Genomic DNA, 22901 nt, shown 5'->3' with positions numbered 1-22901 from the left:
CTTCCGGGCCTTCACAGGGTCAGCTGTCTTCGATTTTCTTCCACTTACAGCCCGCCGCTCGGTCGTCTGGGACTCCTTAAACGATTTTACCTGTTTCCCTAAAAAATTTGATGGATGAAGCGAAAAACTACACCTATTTAATGCCAGCAAAAATTTCGTTTCCAATTCTAGGGAAGCTTTATCGATTTCCTGAAAAGGGGCTTGCCTTATACCACATGGTCGACTTTTAGGGGGGGGGGGGGGTAGGAGGACTTTAGAACTTTGTAAAATTTATATGGATGGTTGTCCACGCAGGCGAGGAGTGGTCTAAAAGTGCTCAAAACATGCCGTCGTGGTACATGGAGAGCCACAAAACAGATAAAAAAGGCATGCTAAATAAACCTTTTCACTCAAAATCCACCACACTGACCAGCAGGGCTGTGGATTTGGAACTTAATCGTGCGATTCCGACTTCGATTCCGACTCAGACTCCGATTCCGACTCCGATTTCGACTCCGATTTCGACTCCGATTGCGACTCCGACTCCGATTCCGACTCCGATTCCGACTCCGATTCCGACTCCGATTCCGACTCCGATTCCGACTCCGATTCCGACTCCGATTCCGACTCCGATTCCGACTCCGATTCCGACTCCGATTCCGACTCCGATTCCGACTCCGATTCCGACTCCGATTCCGACTCCGATTCCGACTCCGATTCCGACTCCGATTCCGACTCCGATTCCGACTCCGATTCCGACTCCGATTCCGACTCCGATTCCGACTCCGATTCCGACTCCGATTCCGACTCCGATTCCGACTCCGATTCCGACTCCGATTCCGACTCCGATTCCGACTCCGATTCCGACTCCGATTCCGACTCCGATTCCGACTCCGATTCCGACTCCGATTCCGACTCCGATTCCGACTCCGATTCCGACTCCGATTCCGACTCCGATTCCGACTCCGATTCCGACTCCGATTCCGACTCCGATTCCGACTCCGATTCCGACTCCGATTCCGACTCCGATTCCGACTCCGATTCCGACTCCGATTCCGACTCCGATTCCGACTCCGATTCCGACTCCGATTCCGACTCCGATTCCGACTCCGATTCCGACTCCGATTCCGACTCCGATTCCGACTCCGATTCCGACTCCGATTCCGACTCCGATTCCGACTCCGATTCCGACTCCGATTCCGACTCCGATTCCGACTCCGATTCCGACTCCGATTCCGACTCCGATTCCGACTCCGATTCCGACTCCGATTCCGACTCCGATTCCGACTCCGATTCCGACTCCGATTCCGACTCCGATTCCGACTCCGATTCCGACTCCGATTCCGACTCCGATTCCGACTCCGATTCCGACTCCGATTCCGACTCCGATTCCGACTCCGATTCCGACTCCGATTCCGACTCCGATTCCGACTCCGATTCCGACTCCGATTCCGACTCCGATTCCGACTCCGATTCCGACTCCGATTCCGACTCCGATTCCGACTCCGATTCCGACTCCGATTCCTACTCCGATTCCGACTCCGATTCCGACTCCGATTCCGACTCCGATTCCGACTCCGATTCCGACTCCGATTTCGCCTCCGATTTCGACTCCGATTCCAACTCCGACTCCAACTCCGACTCCAACTCCGACTCCTCGTCTCCCCTTATCGTCATATCATATCATAGTGGGTTTGTGATACAATAGTAGTGAACATTTTTTATGCTTCTTTAAAATAAAACAAATGGTTTAAGGATCCCATATTTTTTTTCTCGAAAAATTAGTATTTATTGAAGAAGCAAGAGCACGGGCCCATTCTAACCTTCTAAGATCGCGCCTCCCTTAGCTTTGTCGGTAAAGGTGCTCCTACAAAGCAAGACCATGCTGGATGTAGGGACATAGAAAATTTTGCATGCGTCTAGGACTTAAAAGCTCGATCTTTAAAAAAAATAAGTATCAGGGGTACACTTGAAAGATTTTGGACCATTTCTTAAACGCTGGCTTTTAAAAATACGAGAACTCTAAGACTAACCTATTAAGGAAATTGTGCATTCTGGAATACTATTCGATATTTTGAGCGTTTAGAATGAAGTTCACCGTCCTTGAAAAATTTTAATGCTTTTGTAACATAGGACATTATCTCATAGGACATCATGTTGGATCTTAGACATTTTTTTTTTAACTTGCACTTGGAGATTTGAACTTTGAATACGATTTCATACCCTTTAATTGGTGTACAGGGAACTGATGGAAGTTTTGCGAGTATTTAAAGGGCTTCAAATGCTCAAATACGCTCTTGGAGCTACAGAAAAATGTCTATGCCAAGAATTGACGTGTGCAACCACCGTTTGCAGACCTGCATAAAAGCAGCGCTGAGAAAAGGTCCTCTTTATTATGGTGGTATAAGTTTGCGTGGGTGATAATGCAGTGATGAGAAGCTGGTGATTGAAGTTTGTTTTTTTTTTTCACAAAAGCACTTATGCTATTTTAATAATTTGTCCTTGAAATAATTGAAATGGATCCTTTCAATAATTTAAATTGATACTTAATTGAATTCAGACTTAGTGAAACGAACAGTGCGATTCGTGACACCCGAGTGGTCGTAACAATTCAACATTTTTGCTGCTGTACATACAATATATTGTTTAAAACGTAAATTCTTTCAAATACTATTTTTGGGTGTTGATCGATATCAATGTCTGTATAAATCTTTATATATCTATAACTTTTTTTCACAATACCTGTATAATGTCTGTACTCTGCACGAGGTCTGTATGCATGGTGTATATATCAAGCATCCTTGTACTGAACGGGAAATGCAATGATAACAAACTACTTTTAACAGATCTCAAAACCTGCACAGCGGTGTAGTGAAGCCCAAATTTAACGCGAACTAAACTTTATCTTTTTATATAAATTGGTTGTGTTTAAACTGACTCACTTTTTGCACATATGGAAGTGTTAAAGTTGAGTCATAATTGGTATAAAAATACAATTTTATATTTGCAATAATAATTATAATACATTTCGCCTCCCCCTCTCCGCTTCGTTACACCACTGATCTAGGTGCCTGCACAAAATAATATTTAACAAGAGCTCGATTCATCACATTTAGCACGAAAAAATACTTAATCTTCTCAACCTCACCTCAAAAGTCACCAGAAATATTTTTTTAAACTTCCCCTGCATGGAGTACTGGCCACAAGCCACCACGTTAAGTTGAGCTCGCACTTACTCCACTTACTCACGGTATTATTAGGAGTTTCGCCACGCTTTGCTGCCACAAGCCATCGAAATTCAAGCCCAATTTGAGTCGCATTATCGCAATCCAGCGATGCGCGAGCGAGACAAAAACCGGGCTACATATACAAAATCACGCCATCCCGTGTTCCCATGTCCTGATGAATCACCACTGCCGCCGCCATCACCGTCACGCATTGATAATTGCCCTAAATGATTCATGCATAGGGTAGATAACTACTTTGACATAAGCACCTATTTCCGTCATATCGAGCAGAAAGCATCAAATATATCAATGATAACGACGGTAGTTAAGTTTAAAAGCTACAATACAAATTCAATCTAGAATGTGCACGAAAACAAAAGAAGCACTCCTAGCGATTCATTTTTTGCTGCCTTACGTTCGTTGAAGTAAATCCAATTACATTTCAATGTGTTTGGACGAAATTGGAAATGGAATCAAGAAGCAGATACTATTTGTGACTCTTCATAAAATCCAACGGTGAATATAAATTGAGAACTTATCTTTAGTAGAAACAATGAATTTATTCTAATCTTTTCGAAAAACAAAGATACTTAGAATGACGGAAATTAGATCTTAACCCTATATCCACTAACTAGGTGGACCGTGACCGTGCGGAGTCCAGATCGTATGTCACGAAACGCCACCACTCGTGATCTGGGAGAGCTCGAGGGAGCGAGGAACGATGTCAATCAGCCTTGAATTGGACGAAATTAGAGTTTGAAAAGAAACCCCCGAGATCGAATCCAATTTGGTCTTTACTCTCCAATCAAAGGCATTATCTGTTTCTCCACGATGGCGGCGGCGGCGGCGACGATGCCGGCCGGTCAAATAAAACATATAATTAGTTAAATCTGCCGATGGAACCGACAGTTGGCATTTGCTGTTGTTCTAACGGAATCAGTATTGAAAAACTGCCCATCAAGCGTGAAGAGCGTACGAAAGCCAGTCTTTTCGGCGGAAAAACGTGTGCAAGGGCCATTCACCTTGGTGGCAAAATAGAACTGATGATCGCTACAGGCCCGAACTTTGTTTGACAGATTTTGAAGGAGCACACTTCAGCCCCGGTGAAGTAGAAAAGGCGAAAGATTGATGCACTTCATTAAGCCGGTGCGTCCAATCCGCGTCCACGGGAGTGATGAAAGCGTGTACTTCTCGACTGCAAATGCACAACTTCACACTCCCGCCAAGAAATAACCAACGACACATTTATTTATAGAAGTTTATAATTTATGGTGCCCATTTCACGTCGCGCTGGGTTTAGTGTGATTTATCCCTTCGGAGTTCCGACGGTTGGTTGGTTGGCTGACTGGCTTCTTGAAATTGAAAATTGAGACTTTAGCGATCTCCGCCATGGCGGAGGAGTCAACGTGCTGCACGGGTAAACCTTCCCACTTTCAATCGCCCATCCACCGGTCGCGTCCGGGATGAGGATGAACAAGTGAAACGGTGCATCCAACCCACAAACAACTGCGGCTGGATACGTGTGAAAGGGGAAACCCTACAAGTCCGACAAAGTTGCAGTTGCCAGGCTGGATCCCATCAGCACTTTGTATTGCGATCTTATGACCGAGCGTCGTCGTCGTCGTCATCGTTCGCAATGTGCGTACCAGTTGCGGTAGCTGGGACGGAGGTCGAAAAAAACATGCATGCAGTAGGCAGTCCGAAAGACGTTTCCTGTTCCTCTGAGACACGCGGTAACAGTGTCCGCCACCGCCGTCGTCTGTCGCGATACTTGTCAATCATAGGGAGGCTTTTTGATTATGTTACGGCCTCCATCCCGGCGTATCGCTATAGGCCGATAGTATGGTGAAATCGGCCTCATCGGCGGGCGATTACGATTTAGGAGGATTTTCTAAGCACCTGGTTGCGCTACCGTGAGACACGACTGGAGGTTTGCCTGGTGCGAAATATCAATTAGGCGAAATAGATTATAAACGTCCATTATGATTTGCATTTTGATTTGCCAATTAATGAATGGAGGTTAGTGGCCTTTTCCTTACATCGGTAGACACCCAAAGAGCCTCAGATGGAAATTTTGTTTTGTCACAAAATTAACTAACCAGATGCTAGGATCAGAAACCAACTTTCTACATTCGAAGTTATAAAAGTTTGTTGTAAACTGGTCTACGCTTTTTTGTACAAGAGCGATGAACTGTCAAAAGACAACAAGTTATTCCTTGCAGTATGCAAGGAGATTTCAATTAAGTCATACAGGATTACAGACCTATGCTCCTATTTCTTGATTATCGTTAAATCCCATTAGGATTAAAGCAACTTGTTTTGAAATCAATTCACTATATTTATGGAAGATTATTTAGACAGATGGTGCTTCAAACTTGAGTTTAAGAGAGGTGGTCGAGGTGAGCATGTCGGTAAAAGATCCCGTAACATTACATACTTTCGATGTGCATAACTACAAGGGCACGTCACGGTCAACTGGGTAGCATCCCTATTCTATTAAAGTGCTGTCCATTGGACTGATGCAACATTTGAAATTTTTGCTCCACAGTGCACAGTTTCAAATCGGGTCCTGATTAGCCGCCTAAAATTTGAACTCATTTGCTTAAAAACTGACTTCGCATAAACCATTTCAAGATTATGTGTAAATTACTATGGGAAAACCAAAGCTATTTCATTGTCTTCTAGCCTCTTTTTATAGTGTGCACTTTTAAAAAGTCCTAATTTTCTTAGCCAAAACTTTGCAGACAATCGTTTTTCAGCCGAACCTCAATTTAAAAGGTTATTAATTGTTTAAGAGATTGCTAATAACAGAAGCATTCAGGAAATATCCACAGGGTTCTTCTGCTCTTGGAATCCACCCTAGGTATACCAAAATATTGTCCCAAAATTACATTGGAATTCATATCAGAATTCCACGAGATTGTTTCTCACAGTTCTTATGAAATTATTTTCAAAATTCCTTTGAGAGAAGCTTAAAATTCGGCTGGAACAATCTCCTTCTCAGATTTTTTTGGAATTTTGTTTTGAATTCCTCTGAATTTTACAGGAATTCTCCTTACAATCCCCGCACAGTGGGACAATTCTGAAAAAAAGATAGTTAAAATTCTGTGCTCACTTTTCTTGATGTTTTAGCGTTTAGGTGCATCCAAAAAAGTTTCATGAACCTTAGCTAAAAAAACAAGAACTGAATTAATCGATTTGACAGGTTATATAAAGTTTTCAATGTTATCAAAATACACAGCTTTTCTCAAGACAACAGTATTGTAATCCGCTTCATTTGCATTGTAAAGCGATTTTAAAGTAAAATTTCACCAATTTAGCAGTTAAAATTTCTCTGAAAATGGCAATTTATGGCAGTCAAAATTAACACACGCAAATCGCACCAATACGAACCCGCCTGGTGAGGACTATAGAGTTCTCCAGATGCGCAAAAGTGTGCGTGAGACCGCGCGCTACCTTTTTAAGAAGTTGTGATATCACGATACCTTTTTGGTTCTTCTTCTTCTTCATTTTTTTTTTATATATGGATGTTGGATTTTAGTGTTCGTGAGATTGCGCTTGGAGATCTCTATGGGAAACCCTATAAGCAAATCTTGCGTCACTTTTCAAATAGGCCAAGAGGTCGTCCATTAATTATGTCACACATTTAGAGGGGAGGGGGTGGGGGATGGTTTGAAAACTGTGACGAGCCATACAAAAAAAAATTAAGGGTCATACAAAAAATGTGACAAAGGGGGGAGGGGGGGGGTTGAAAATGGGCCAAATTTGCGTGACATAATTAATGGACCATCCCCAATATATATTAATCGATTCTCTTCATCGACTCTTTCTTTCGTTTATAACGTTAAATGTCCGTTTTGTAAAACATACACGGAACCGAAAAATTACCCAAAATTAAGTTCTTTTCACTCATCTTCCATGTTCCGTTCAATAAGCTAATTTTCAGTAAACCGCTTATAGTAGTTTACATTTGACTACGGCAAAAATAATTACTTACTCGTGAGTATTTTCTTCACCAAATTAAGTTCAATTGACTCAAATTTGAGAATATCTCATATACTAGTAGTTTATTGAACAATAGTCACGAGGAAATCGAATCTCTAGTTCCGTTTTTAACAACAGCAAAAATTGAGAGTGGCATGCAAAACTCAGATTACCAAAAATTTAGGTATGGTATATTATGGTATTTTTTTTTCTCTGTGTAGCATCCCGTCGTTTCTATTTTCTTCTTTATGAAGGACGGGTCGAAACGATACAAACGCTATTTCTAAACAACCCAAATTTGAGTAGGATCTACTCATATTTGTCAAAAGTAGAGCTACCCAAAATTGAGTAAACAAAGTGGGGACTAACAAGATTATGAATAGACAACATCTACCTGTATCCGAAAGATGTTATCTTGTCAGTTCCAACTTTGTTTACTCAATTTTGTGAAGCACTACTTTTTACGGATATAAGTAGATCCTATTCAAATTTGGGTTGTTTAGAAATAGTGTGCAATAAATCCTGCCGTAAAAAAAAAACTTCACGGCAATAATGATATTTGTGTGACATTTACTCGTTTTTGAGTAAAAATTTACTCATTCTATGAGTTTCGCATGGGATTCGAACACAGGTCCTTGGCTTGAAAGATTTATTACTTCCTAACTAGACCAACTCCGCTTGATAAAAGGTTAATAATAAGTATCTATCATCATCTTCTTGCCATGGCATGGACATTATATTCTTGTGCAACACGCCTGCTTCGATCCGTCATAAAGAAGTTTTGTAAGCAGCAATGCGTACATTTAATTGCTAGAGTGTTATTTAAATGTATTTTCAACTACTCATAACACATCCTGCACCTTTTCAGTTGCATTAATTTATGAGATGTCATAAAAGAGTGTTTTCAACTTTCTTTATAACAAACCTCCGAAAACCTCATAAGAAACTGCCAATGACTGCGTGAAGTGACAGTCCGGCTCAATGGCACCGTCAATGTCCACGTCAACCTGGAAAGTGCAGAATCTCTTCAAGAGTTTTATAGTGGTATTAAAACAGTAAGATGCACGTTTAAATAACGTTTAAAGTTAAAAGCACAAGAAACCTATTTTGGAAAAAGTTGAATTCTAGGAAGTATGAAGAAAACATCTTTAAACCTCAATACATGGGATGTTTTATGCATCACTTATAATACATTAATACAACAAGTCGTTCTAATTCTTTTTCAGAAAGATGTTTTGTGTGTTACTTGGGAAGTGTCTATACATGGCCGTGGGGACGCAAAGAGAAAATCTACAAAGAGAATCGGTCAATGTTACTTAGGAGCTAATGCATTGTTCGGCTTGCTATCACTTGACTTGACAGTTAGTTATATGTGTGGTCGTGAGATGATCTATTTGGATTTTATGTTGATTCTAAAAGCATCGTAATTTATGTTATCTGGATCATCCGGAAAGAAACCACTGTCTCTTTCATCCTCATTAGTTCTACGTGTCTACATCAAAAATGTGGTTACTGGTTTCCCCCCTCCCTCTGCGTAGACAATTGTCGATACAATTTTTTTATAATTTGTATGGGCCGTGGATAATTCCCCCCCCCCCCCCCTATTCCCATTAACACACGTGTATAATCTCGGCTTTACTTCTTGAAGCTGCTTGTCAACAAATTGGATCATATCCTTCTACCGGCCTGAGCGATCTATTTTAGAAATGCTGTTTGTCACGAAAAAAAGAAGATGATTATATCATTATTCCTTTCTATTTCTTACATAGCGTTATCGTTCGGCTCGTTGATCGCTTGTCATTATGGCATTTGGTATATTTTTGATTCCTTGCGAGTGAATTAAAATAAGATGTTGGTCAATGGTTTCTTACAACTCTAAAAATACCCATGTTGGGGAAGTTTGTGATTTTCATTTAGCTGTACTAAGTTTTTCCAATGCACTAACGCTAGAAATTCATCTCGTGCTGTTAGTTAACCAGAATTGAAAACCAGAATTAGAAGAGTTCAAAGACTGGTTTATTCGATTTTGCCTTAATTTGGCGCAACTTAAAAAATCGGGGTAAGGAGAAATTTCACGAAGTTTCACAATTTTGAGATGTGCAGTTGCTTTCAGATTGTTGGCACAAATCATATTCATCGGTAAACATAAACATGTCGACCACAAAATGCATGAATATTGTAATTTAATCGGTTTTCTGAAGTGTGGCCAAAATAGGATCCAATGGCCAATACTGGTGCACTTACCCTATAACTTTTTCAAGTGTAGATGAAAAAATTGCTTAGGACATTTTAAAAATAGTCTCGAAAGATGCACTGTTATAACATTGCTCAAATTAATCATGACGGTGATGAACATGCCCTTCATCTGACTTTAGAGTCTAAAGCTATTGGACAATCCTAAATATAAACAGAACATTATCAAAATGGTGAGTCGCAACACCTATGTAACCGAGCATACCCGGCAGGGATTTATGGTACATCAGTACTTCAATCATGAATATTGATCAAACAACGTTAATTTTAGGATAGTCCTAACAGCACTCCATTTATATCTCGATAGAATAAAAAAAAATGAAATTAAATTCATAGCTCTACTATTTTGCCGAAACATACACCTTTTGCTTTGTGATCACAAAATAATAGTTTATAGAAGTGTAATACCACTTAATAAAACTGTGCATTATTCAAAAGATGCATAATAACTAAAGGTTGGGACATGGGAACTAATATCATTTCCAACAAGCTAAAACTTCAGAAAACCGTTTAAAATTACCAAAGGCATTTCAAAAATAGTTTAAAATGTGATTTTGGATTGGTGCTCGAAGAGGTAATAATAATTTTATACGGCGAATGGACTGATTCGTAGAATTAAGCAACAACAGAACTATATTCTGCATTCTCTTATTCCTACCTGTCAAGCTTCTCACATTCCAAAGTGTTTGGTCGAAAGCCGAAACGACTACCAAAATTACCCAAAATTCAATATCTCAACAGCACGCTGAATTCCGGCCATGAAAAATCGAATCGATTGCACGTAGTCCCATAGACCGGAGAGCCTTGTAGGTATGTGTTTTGGACTATTTACCCCATTTTCCCCTATTTCTTGGAGGAAATGTTTTTTCACAGCTCTATTTTTCGTAAAACATAAGCACTTTATGCATGGTTTTAGAATACTTTGTCTTTAAACAACAGTTCATGAGATATTAGGGGAATACGGGGTACACTTTATAGGGGAGTAAGGGGTAAAAGTGAACCCTCGCTAAATTTATTTTAATTCATAAAAAATATTGAACGACGCGATTGTTTGAATGACCCCAAAGGTTGCCTGCAAGAATAAGATTTTTTTTTCGAAATTTTTGGGGTTAAATAAGTTTTAATTTACTGCTATCTGTTTGAAAAGAGTTTTCACTTTTTTTGTCAAACGATATAGTGGTTCTCAGAATTTTGTAAAAATTTGTAGTTTTGTTCCTTATCGCAATATATTAGACCCGTATTTTTTATTTTGTCATTAGGGTGACTATTTATATATTAGGGCGGTAAAAAAATTTTTTTTCGATTTTTTTCAAAAATTTATAACTTTTGAACTGTTTGGCCGATGGCGGAACTCAAAATACCAAATGAAAGTTAATTAAAAGTATTTTTCAGAAAAATCTTATTATTGCAGGCAACCTTTGGAGTCATTCAAACAATCGCATCGTTCAACATTTTTATGAATTAAAATAAATTTAGCGAGGGTTCACTTTTACCCCTTACTCCCTTATAAAGTGTACCCCGTATTCCCCTAATATCTCATGAACTGTTGTTTAAAGACATAGTATTCTAAAACCATGCATAAAGTGCTTATGTTTTACGAAAAATAGAGCTGTGAAAAAACATTTCCTCAAAAAAGTAGGGGAAAATGGGGTAAAATGGTCCAAAACACATACCTACAAGGCTGTCCGGTCTATGGGACTACATGCAATCGATTCCCCGGACGATTTCCTTTCGGAAAAATCGTTTTTCATGGCCGAAATTCAGCGTGCTGTTGAGATATTGAATTTTGGGTAATTTTGGACCCATTTTTGCCCATAGTGCATCGGTCCACTGCAACAGCGAAGTGACCGAGTTGCTCGTAAGTTTCGCCAGCAACGTTCAATCCCCAGCGGATATGATCTTCGGATAACATTCTCCCATAATTTTATTTGAATTGACCAATCCAACAGCACAGTGGGAGACCAATTAAAAAGAAAAACTTCATTGAACGTGACAAAAATGTAAAGCACTGCATCCAAAAAGCCCCTATCCAACAACCGACAATCCCATAAATTTTGATTAGACAATACAATTTCTCCTCCGCTCTTTCGTCTATTTCCATACACATTGAATGCAGCTCCAAAAACCATAAAGTCTCCGCGTCTCTTTTTCAGCAAGAAAAAGGTAGCTCGCATCAGAGTGCGGGAAATATTTATGAATGCAGTCCGTCAGGTCTACGACAGACGCAATCCATAATCGCGGTCCATAACCGTTAAAAAGCAATCCAACGGGATGACAACCCAGCTACAGTGTCTCATCTGTCGGGTTTGAAACCGAAACGTTCTTGTTAACGAATTCATAAAAATAAAAATTAAGAATTTTTACGATTATTTTCGTTGCACGATTAATCTGCATCTGGGAAGGTGCACGGCTGAAGAAAGTAAATATTTTCGGTGGCGATCTTTCGCCTCTCCTCCTCCTCCTCTGTGGAAGTGGAAAATGGAGTTTGGTTTCAGCGGGGGATAAATCACCGTTCCTGTCGCCCCCGTGTTCGTGCTGTGCCCGGAGATATCTAATATAGCGATGCGGAAAAACAAAATAATTAGACCAAACGCACAGGATCTCGACCCGTAATTAAGAATGTAAATATTTATCAAAATATTTACGATCAACTCACGAGTCACACTACTGGTGCCGTCTGCGAACGACGCGACCGTCGCCGAGATGCGTCACAACGGTTTCGAAAACAGAGGAAGACGCCAACCAACGAAAGAGGTGTTAATAAATGGTTTCTTCCAATTTTCTCTCAGTCTCGGGAGTAACAACTTCCTTTACGTTTGGATGGGATTCGCTTTTTTTTTATTTTTCCTGTTCTCCATCAACAACAACAACACGGACGGTACGCGGTTGCTGTCTGAGGTGTGGGGAGCAGTAGATTGGATCTTTTTTACTTGCAGTGAAACCGAACAACTGATGAGAGTTTCAATCTTCTATTTAAACGGATTTTTGTGTGAGCATGTTTTCTTTTCAAATGGAGAGGAAACGAGAACCTGTGTCTTTTGTGCATCCCAAGTGAGAAAACATCAACAACAATCAAGATGAAAAGTGTTTTCCTCTTTATCTTGAGGGGATGGTAAAAGAGACACGATACCTACAGGAAGGGTCTCAACTCGAAGTGATATTTTTTTCTCACTCGCGTGGTACTGTCATGGAACGCGTGAGATGTGTCATTCTGACGATGGGATGCTGAACTGTTGGACAGACGTAGGGCTGAATCAATTAGATTGTGATATTCTTAACGAGGGGGGATAGCTTATATGCAGTTAACCTTGGGGAGTCCGATGTTTGTGAAATTCACCATCGCTCATTTTGATGATCGCTTTCGGTGAGAGTTTAATGTTTGTTGTTCATTTTGATGATCTTCAAGATTTTCGCTTGAGCTTGAGCTTGAGCTTGATTGACCGCCCACGGTTGCTACTCTGTTACTGCCAGATCAGCTGTAATTACACAGAGAACCAATAGACGATGCTTGGGACTAGCAATCATCCTCAATGTGTAAAAACTGGTGATCTTAAGGGGAAGCTCACCGGCCCAAAAATAAAAAAATATTATTCGATACGTTTTTATTTTTCTAAAAATATTGGGAAAAATTATCAAAAATCCAAGAAAATCAGTTTCTTCCTTAGATTTTTGTCAAAAATTACATGCAAATTTTTTTTTCTATCCCATCATGAAAAAAAAATGGACTTTCAGAAAAATCGAAAAGTTGATGTTTTGTGGTTTTTTGATTCCAACTTTATGCCATAATGACTTATAAAACATGTTTTTGCACGTGAATTTTCTTTAAAAAATTAGAAAAATGTGATTTTTTTAGATTTTTGATACTTTTTTTTTCAATATTTTTAGAAAAATCAAAACGTAATTATTTTTTTCGAAGCGGTGAGCTTCCCCATTAGGCAATACCAGCGCCGGCCGCGCCCGAACACAGGTCAAGAAAGGAATGGGAAGGATTGTGTTGACATGACACTCGCTTTGATGGAAGCCGAGAACACCTCTGCACTTCCACGAGGAATCACTGGGATGTTGGATTAGAGGGTTGGGTTTGCAGCAGGGTCCGTTTTGGTAAACGATAAGCTGAATTGATGTCCTAACGATCATATAACGCGAAGGAGCTTGGGACTAAACCCACGGTCTTCTGCTCAGTAAGCAAAAACGTTTGCCACTAGGCAGACGAGCACCTTTTTAATCACCGAGTTGCTGTTATTACCATGTAGTCATATTAACAAATAAAACGATTGACGAATTTTGAATGTGGATGGGCCTGAGATTAGACTTATGATGTTCTGCTCAGTAAGCAAAAACGCACATAATACCGTTGCTCAAATTTGTGTATCCATTCAAACCCGGAGAGAACGACAACAACGAGTTTCGCAAAATACACGATACACAAGCTATTTTACCATAAATCTCTTTGATATGTAAGGACCTGGGACAGCGTTTTTCTGCTCAGTAAGCAGGCCACTGTAACCGACGATCTTTCAAATCCGAAAACTAAAAACTACGAAAAAGTACTTAGGCCTTCATTAAGTTCCACTTTCACGCGACGTTCAATGACAGGGTCCTATCCAGGATTACATCTGAAAAATCCAAATCTGGCCAACGCCCACCTAAACCTGTTCTAATCCACCTGAAATGACTAACGAATGGAAGACTTTGACTACCCAGCCATACAATAGTCTCATTCCGTGCCTTATGGCAACTTGATGATTCTATTGCGCTCATCTTTTGGCACCACCCAGGGGAGACTTGGTGCTGTACGCAATGCTTAACTTATCTCCATTCCACTCAGCTACTCGCAATTTCTTGTGATATAGTGGGCGGAATATTATTATATGAGACAATTCAATGCAGACGTCTTTCCAAATTTGGCAGATCGACAGGTAATCGGTGAGTTGCCACGATAGTTGCTATTCAACAACTCGACAACGATTAAGAATTAATCTGACTCTTAATGTTGGAGGAGTCATGCTCTTAAAGTGGCTTTATATTTATTTCCACTAGTGTACTTCTAATGATCACTTAGGGCCTAGACAATTAATCATTCAATTAATAAAAAAATCCAAGAGAAACTGAAAAAAAAACGTTACCGTTAAACTTAAGCATTTTGAAAGAATTTAAGAGATTTCCGAAAGGGTTTCAAAAAGGACATTTCACAGTGAATTTTGATTATTAATTCTCAAAATTTCTGAGTAGCGTTCCAGAAGATCCTGACATAGAACAACACTTGGAGATAGTAAAATTTGACAAAGAATTGCGTGTAAAAGGCTTAGAAATTACTTAAGATTCTCACTTTAATCATTTGAAAACATTAGCACTACCTTGGGTTTAAAAACTTTTCAAAATCTAGAGCATTGCTATTTTTTAGATTTAACTCTTAAGTTTTGGTACCTCGAACTAAGAAAAAGTTAAAAATTTCGAGCTTGATGAATTATTCAAGATTATTATAGAATTATTTGAGATAATGGATTTAGGATATTCTTATAGAATTCAAAATTTAAGTTTAATTTAAAAATAAGTTTTCACATGTACATGTACATATTTAAATTTCATATACCTGAGCACATGTAAAAATATATTTTAGGTTGAAATAAAATTTCCGGTTTTCCAGGCTCAGCGACAACCCTCTATTACTTATAATAAAAAAAAAACTAGTTGCAGGAAAAGCTGTACCCAACAACCTGCTAGTCCTAACGGGACGTTACAAGAAATCAGTTCTGCAAAAGATCAGAATTGAATCCTTAGGTGATTCAAAAGAGATTTTAGGTGAATTTTAAGGATAATTTAAAGATGATTCTTATAAGAATAAAAAAAAATGGGTTAATGACCCATTGACTGTTTTTGGCAACCAAAATTTGAACATTAATTTCATCAAAACACATCACTGAATGCATTTTACCGATTCCTTAGACTTTGAGCCTCAATCTGATTAAATTTGTACGTCTAAGAAATCTTGTTATGCCAGAATTTTACTATCCTGAAGTATACGCTCTACAAAATGCGATTGATTTCTAGTTGCCGATAATAGAACAGGTGGTTAACACGCAGTCCAAATGGAAAGGTTGCCGAAGAAAAAGAAGCTACCGACCAAAGTCACACTCACCTGAGAAGTTTGGAGCGTTGTTTAAATGAAAATGCTAAAAGAAGCACGAGAATGTGTAAATTCCCCTTGAAGCATAGTTTAAAGGGTATTTTCTGCGGTTTATTTCAAAGGAATACTGAGGAAGATTAAAAAAAAAATATTCAAAGGGAACTCCGATAAAAATATTAAAGCAATCGTATTCTAGTTAAAATAAAAACCAAATTGAGGAGAAGAAGAGAAATTAGATGATAATTTTGAGGATTTCTTAGGAGAGTGTTGAGTTGAAAAAAAAAACATTTCAAACAGAATTTCAAAGGAATCTAATTGTCTGAAAAGTAGGAAAGGAATTTTAAGAAGCATTCCGCAAACATAATTTTGCATATAGAACCATCTATAATAATCTTTTTTTCTGGATGCTTCTTTTAGAATCATTAGAAGCTTCGTTAAGAAGCTTATTCTAGAAGTTTATTTTAGTAGCTTATTTTAGAAGGTTCTTGTGATAACATGACGTAGTTTTCAAGAGGGTGGTTGAGAATTTGTATGCATATGTGACAGAGGAGGTTTATTTTGCGTGACATAATTAATGAACGCTTCCAAAATGGTGTGTGTTTATGAAACTCCAATCTGCTATAAAGAGTATATCAGCGCCTTGCTTTTGTAATAAATGGCTTTAGCCGTCGATTGCTCGCCAATAGAAGCTAACGCATGCAAATTAATGACTTAATCAGGTAGGGGAATGTTTCTTCTACCAACTGGCATTGTTAATTAGAAGGAGTGTGCGTTTATTAAAGACACTTTTGGTGGTTGAAGTTATTGTTTACAAAAGAAGGTTTACCCTAATGCAATGATGGTACTGATATGGTAAAGATCATATGAAAACTAATGGAAACATAATAATAAAGGGTGATACGGTCAAAATTTGGTCAAGGGAAAACACGTGTAAATCGGTGAAATCGTTTATTTAAAAAATCAAATTAAATTTCTTTTTCAAGTTCAATTAGTATAACATTCAGGAAAAATATTCAGTTAGGCTTCTGCTTTTCCAAATCCGAATTGCCGGGCCTTACGCTTGACCCCTGCCATCAGATTTTGTACAGCCACCTTGTCCACCTTCTTCGCCGCAGAAAGCCAGTTTGCCTTGAACTGCTGCTCGCCCTTAGCAGTTTTTTGGTCTTCTTTAGGTTCCGCTTGACAATAGCCCAGTATTTCTCAATTGGGCGGAGCTCTGGCGTGTTGGGAGGGTTCTTGTCCTTGGGAACCACCTGCACGTTGTTGGCGGCGTACCACTCCATGGCCTTTTTACCGTAATGGCAAGATGCCAAATCCGGCCAAAACAGTACGGAACAACCGTGTTTCTTCAGGAAAGGCAGCAGACGTTTATTCAAACACTCTTTCACGTAAATTTCTTGGTTGACAGTCCCGGAAGCTATGAAAATGCTGCTTTTCAAGCCACAGGTACAGATGGCTTGCCAAACCAGATATTTCTTTGCGAACTTTGACAGTTTCATGTGCTTGAAAACATCTGCTACCTTTCCCCTTCCTTTTACCGTATAAAACTCCTGTCCCGGAAGCTGCTTGTAGTCGGCTTTGACGTAGGTTTCGTCATCCATTACCACGCAGTCAAACTTCGTCAGCATCGTCGTGTACAGCCTCCGGGATCGCGCTTTGGCCGTCGTATTTTGTTTATCATCGCGATTTGGAGTCACTACCTTCTTGTAAGTCGATAGTCCGGCTCGTTTTTTGGCTCGATGCACGGTTGTAGACGATACACCCAGCTTATTTGCGGCATCTCGGAGAGAGAGGTTAGGGTTTCGCTTGAAACTACCGGCAACTCTCTTTGTCGTCTCAGCGGCTTCCGGTTTTCGATTTCCCCCCGATCCAGACTTCCTGGCTGTCGACAAACGTTCCCCAAATACTTTAATTACATTTGTAACAGTTGATTTGGCAACTTTTAGCGATTTTGCCAACTTTGCGTGCGAGTAGCTCGGATTTTCGCGATGCGCGAGCAAAATTTTGATACGCTGCTCTTCTTGCTTGGACGGCATTTTGACAACTGAAGAGTGAATTCCAAAATCAAAATAGGAGCAACATTCTACACACACACACCTTCAAAATGAGGGGTGTTCAGGTTTTTTAAATGCAAAATTGAAAGAAATACGTCAAGTTGATATTGACCAAATTTTGACCGTATCACCCTTTATAATGTATTTTCATGTTTTTGAAGCTATTTGATCATCCTTGCCGGGTCACCAGGATCATGTACCACACTTCCACCTCACAAAACAACCCCATAAAGCCCCGAAGATTCTCATAAAATCATACAAGCCACTAAACATTGCTCAAGCACATGTAAATCATGAACCTCTTCCCCACAGTATTTGACTTCCATTCCTATAGAACTTGTGGGTGAGGAAACTGTGCTGGCCTAGCCACAAGAGGAGTTACTCCTCGCACTGTTTACTATTAATCCCGAATAACACTTGTATCGGACACTACCCCCTGTTTCGATCGATTGTCTGTTGCCAGGAAACGTAAAATGCTGCGCACAAAGTGTTTTTTAATTCGCATAGGCATAGGAATAGAGACTTACATCATTCTGACTCAGAAGGGTTCAACTAAGTTTAATCTTTAAAAATTGTTATATGATCGTCGGGGAACAGTAGAGAGAAGCTCACATTTAAATACCTTATAATCCAATCTACAAAAAAGAACAATACATACATGAATTCTGACGATAAAGATTACACAATCCTCGTCAAAAACTGCTTAGCAAAAAGTTTATCAAGAAGTATGTATTTTTCAATTCATATTATTTTTACAATAATTGCCTACGATCTTTTCCTTATCGCGCTCCCCAACATCGTAGCACACAAATCCTGATCGGATCCTTTTTATTTCTCTCCTTTTTCAGTTCTGGGAAATCATCTCCGAGGAGCATGGAATTGACGCAACCGGTATCTACCATGGCGAGTCGGATCTTCAGCTAGAACGTGTCAGCGTTTACTACAATGAAGCCTCAGGTTAGCTCAAGCATAGTTCCATTTGTGGTTTTCTTATACTTCCCATCTCGATCTTGATCGCCAATTCGCAATTAGCAATTTGCAATTTGCAATACCTCTCGACATGTGTCCAACGTGGATTCGAATGTGCAAAGCAGTGTTACACCGCGAGATCGCGTACATCTCGTATTTTTTGTTTGTTAGATCAATGATCCGTTAGCTTTCGCCGGTGCTTTTTCATTAAATCTCTCTACCTCGCTACTACTGTTACTAGCCAGCAGTATCGAGCGCCGTTGTCCATTGAGTTGCCGGTTGGTTCCGCTGTGCAACGAAGCGCGCACACCTTAATTGATGATCACGAATTTTAACCATCGATAATAGAACAGTACCGTAAATGAATTGTTGCACACTTATTTACCCGAATCGCGTCGAGGCACTTTGCAAAACTGATTCACCGCAGCACCGTGCGCGCACAACGTGATGCTCTTTCGGCGATCAATGGAACGGACACGCCCCGCGTAAACACTTGCCTCTCTCTCTGCGATATTAATAACTTCCGTTCCATTGCAATAAAATTCGCCAAAATCATTAGAATGTAATGAAGTACCATCGAGAAAACGTGCCTCGCGAGCTCGTGAAAAACGCAATTGCAGTATTTAGCGGTGGAGGAGTTGTTTTTGCCTTTCTCCCGGTCTCTGGCTGGACAATTTTGGGCGATCGTTAATCGTTAGAGAAAACCATTCGATGCCCATCGAGGGGAAATGAAGAGAATGTACATTTGTTGTTGAGTCATGATTTCCCAAGTTTCATCCGATTCATGTTCACCTTTGTTGGTTTGTGCCTTTTGCAGCCGTTTCCCGTTCGTCGGGTGGCAAGTATGTGCCACGTGCAATCCTGCTCGATCTGGAACCGGGAACCATGGAGGCCGTCCGCTCCGGAGTATACGGTAAGCTGTTCCGTCCGGATAACTTCGTGTTTGGCCAGTCCGGTGCTGGTAACAACTGGGCCAAAGGACATTACACCGAGGGTGCCGAGCTGGTCGATGCCGTGTTGGATGTTGTCCGTAAGGAGTGCGAAAATTGCGATTGTTTGCAGGTATGAGATTCTTCTACTACTGGAAGTTTGATTCGTTGTTAATGCATAACTTTATTTGTAGGGATTTCAACTGACTCACTCGCTGGGTGGTGGTACTGGATCCGGTATGGGAACGCTGCTGATTTCGAAGATCCGTGAGGAATACCCAGACAGAATCATGAACACATACTCGGTTGTCCCATCGCCAAAGGTATCCGACACGGTTGTGGAACCATACAACGCTACTCTGTCGATTCACCAGCTGGTCGAGAACACTGATGAAACATACTGTATTGACAACGAAGCTCTGTACGATATCTGCTTCCGAACTCTGAAGGTGCCAAACCCTAGCTACGGTGATCTGAACCATCTCGTTTCGCTGACCATGTCCGGAGTTACCACCTGCCTGCGATTCCCAGGTCAATTGAACGCTGATCTGAGAAAGCTAGCCGTCAACATGGTTCCGTTCCCACGTCTTCATTTCTTCATGCCTGGATTTGCGCCACTTACCTCTCGTGGTTCGCAACAGTACCGTGCCCTGACCGTTCCAGAACTGACCCAGCAAATGTTCGATGCCAAGAACATGATGGCCGCTTGTGATCCACGACATGGACGCTACCTGACCGTCGCTGCCGTTTTCCGAGGACGCATGTCGATGAAGGAAGTCGACGAACAGATGCTGGCCGTCCAGAACAAGAACAGCAGCTACTTCGTTGAATGGATCCCGAATAACGTCAAGACCGCCGTCTGTGATATTCCTCCAAAGGGACTGAAGATGTCGTCAACCTTCATCGGAAACACCACTGCCATCCAGGAACTGTTCAAGCGTATCTCCGAACAATTCTCCGCTATGTTCCGTCGCAAGGCTTTCTTGCATTGGTACACTGGCGAGGGTATGGACGAGATGGAATTCACCGAAGCCGAGAGCAACATGAACGATCTGGTGTCCGAGTATCAGCAGTACCAGGAAGCGACGGCCGACGACGAGTTCGAGCAGGAAGAGTGCGCCGACGAAATGGAAGGCGAATGCGTCTAAACCAACCGCCCCGGAGGCATCCAACGGTTGTCGAGAAGCATTTTTACTATTTATTACTTTTAGTTAGATAAATCGAACCGATGTTTTATGTGTACACAAACCGAAGAAATAGTCTTTATGGAAATTCTAACAATTCATCTAATCTCGGATCTCAGCATACTTACTAATAGACACTACAGTACTACTCCCCGGTTTTGGTGTTCAAAATCAACGCAATCCAATTTCCCGGCAAACCAAACCCACACATCGACACATAACAATCATCATTCAAACTAATATTGTGTAAGTAAGAGAGCGAGAGTGTGAGATAGTGTTGAATTTGTAAGCGGAGACCCAGACTTTTTCCACCTTCCGGGCCCAAAACTGCAGCGAAACTCGATTGCATGAAAGTCAACATTCAGGCAATATTTCTGAGGGAAAGAAATACCTTGCGTTACTGAGAGGTTACGACTTTCATGCCACCGCCCAGCCAGGAGGGGGGTGGAGGATAGAAATGCTAGGTAACTCCAAAGTTGAAGTTACGAAGACGGAGAGTGAATAACGATCATGCTGCCAATCGAACGTTGTTTGTGGACCATTTTGCTGCTTGCTATACGATTCATTTGCATCATTCATCTAGCAATAAATCCAAAGATTTTGTTTGTTTGTGAAAAGAAATTTCGGTTTAACGTCAAATATCAGCCAATCTTTTGTATTTATAATTCGTTCTCTCTAGGCAAGAACAATCAATATGAATATCGTCGTTCTTAAATCTTTGATCTATCGCTATTTGATATTTATTTTTTGGATATTTAGAAACAGTTATCTGAAAATACAGGAATTGTCAGTTTTATTTTGAATGATAACTAAGAAGAAGAAAAAAATACGATTTTAGGCGACACAGACATACTTACCTATACAGTCAAACGTACACGCATACATCGATACAAATCGACATGACGATCTGGGACAATTGAAAAGTGTTAGTACTTGATACGGATCAATAAAAACATATTTTGTATTTATTTGTAACTACGGTTGTGAATTATTATCGATGACATCCTGAAATATAGTAAAGGCTTGACACTGCTGAGGATTGTGGCAAAAAAAAAACCCTCCCCCAACCCACACTGTCTACGTGGTTTGTAAACAGCTCCAAGAGCATACGGTTCTATCTGCGTGGATCGATTCACTTCATCGACTTTCTCTTTCGTTAATTACTCAACTGCAACTGATGGCTGCAGTATTGTGTACAATGAAGACAATTTTCACTTGATCGATGACAAACACCTTTTGTCTATTTTATTAAATTGACCACTTTGTGCCAAACAGGTTTTTCTAGACGCTAGTTGTATTTTTTTTATATTTTTTATCTTTAATATTATCAGAGTTACAGTTACAGAATCATAAATGGGCCTATAAGTAGGTTTAGTTTATGTAAAAAAAAGATTGGACTTTGAAACAATTCTAAATATTTTTTAACTCGATTTAATGGAGACCTGGGACCATTTTTTTAGATTTTGATTTCAATGCAATCATTAAGGCTGTGGGACTTCAGTAAATATTTTAAAAAAATTGGGACGAATATAAAAAGAAATCTATGGATGGCCCTTATTATTCACAGAATATATTAAGAATTCTCAGTGTAATTCCAAATTAGTTCTGAGGACTTCAATGGTGATTATGAGCAGAACTTCAAGCGAAATATAAGGATTGCTTCCAATGACCGCCGAACTCCGCATGAATCTTAAGAATAAATACCTAGGAAAAAAATGGAATAATATTTAGGTTTCAAAGAAATTTTTAAAGTAGTTGGCATTGAATCTGGCATTGAAGGGCGAATTTCAGGAAAGAATAAAACTTCAGAGAAGTTTTTAGTTCAAAGAGGACGCATCTGAATTTATGGAAGCTCCCTTTAAATCGATTTTCGGCTTCAACTTTTTTGTTTGATTATTCAAAAAAGTTCAAAACAGTTTGTTATTTTTCAAAAACCACACAACTTTTCAAAAACCTATTAATTTGTTTGAACATCTCAAGACACATTCTAACTCGGAAAACGCCTAAATGTATGTATCACCTAATTAATCAATGCTGATCAACCAATGATTTTTTGTAATTTTCGATAACTTCTAGCGATTGGATCTGCTTAAAACGTTTCAGAAATTAAGTTTAATTATTACTTTAACTAACTCTTTGGTTATTTTGGTGCTACAAGAATTGTTGACATGCTTAGTAATGTTTCGAAAATGACC

At 39.9% G+C, this 22901-nt stretch overlaps 1 protein-coding gene across 1 annotated transcript in view; it reads left to right on the top strand.

The window, feature by feature from the left end:
- The window catches only part of LOC135708266 (tubulin beta-3 chain), a 64380-nt gene extending 42699 nt beyond the window's left edge, over positions 1-21681 (top strand). The window contains exons 2-4 of the mRNA XM_065230267.1: positions 18473-18581; positions 19411-19655; positions 19717-21681. Of these exons, the coding sequence (XP_065086339.1) occupies positions 18473-18581; positions 19411-19655; positions 19717-20670 (1308 nt within the window). The 3' untranslated portion in view covers positions 20671-21681. The remainder of the gene's footprint in view (positions 1-18472; positions 18582-19410; positions 19656-19716) is intronic.
- Positions 21682-22901: the final 1220 nt, after the last annotated feature.

This window comes from Ochlerotatus camptorhynchus, unplaced genomic scaffold (assembly GCF_037179485.1).
Source record: "Ochlerotatus camptorhynchus isolate MF236.1 unplaced genomic scaffold, CSIRO-AGI_Acam_v1.1 ptg000329l, whole genome shotgun sequence".
In the NCBI taxonomy this organism is placed as follows: Eukaryota; Metazoa; Arthropoda; class Insecta; order Diptera; family Culicidae; genus Ochlerotatus; species Ochlerotatus camptorhynchus.
This window is presented reverse-complemented; position numbering and strand designations above follow the sequence as displayed.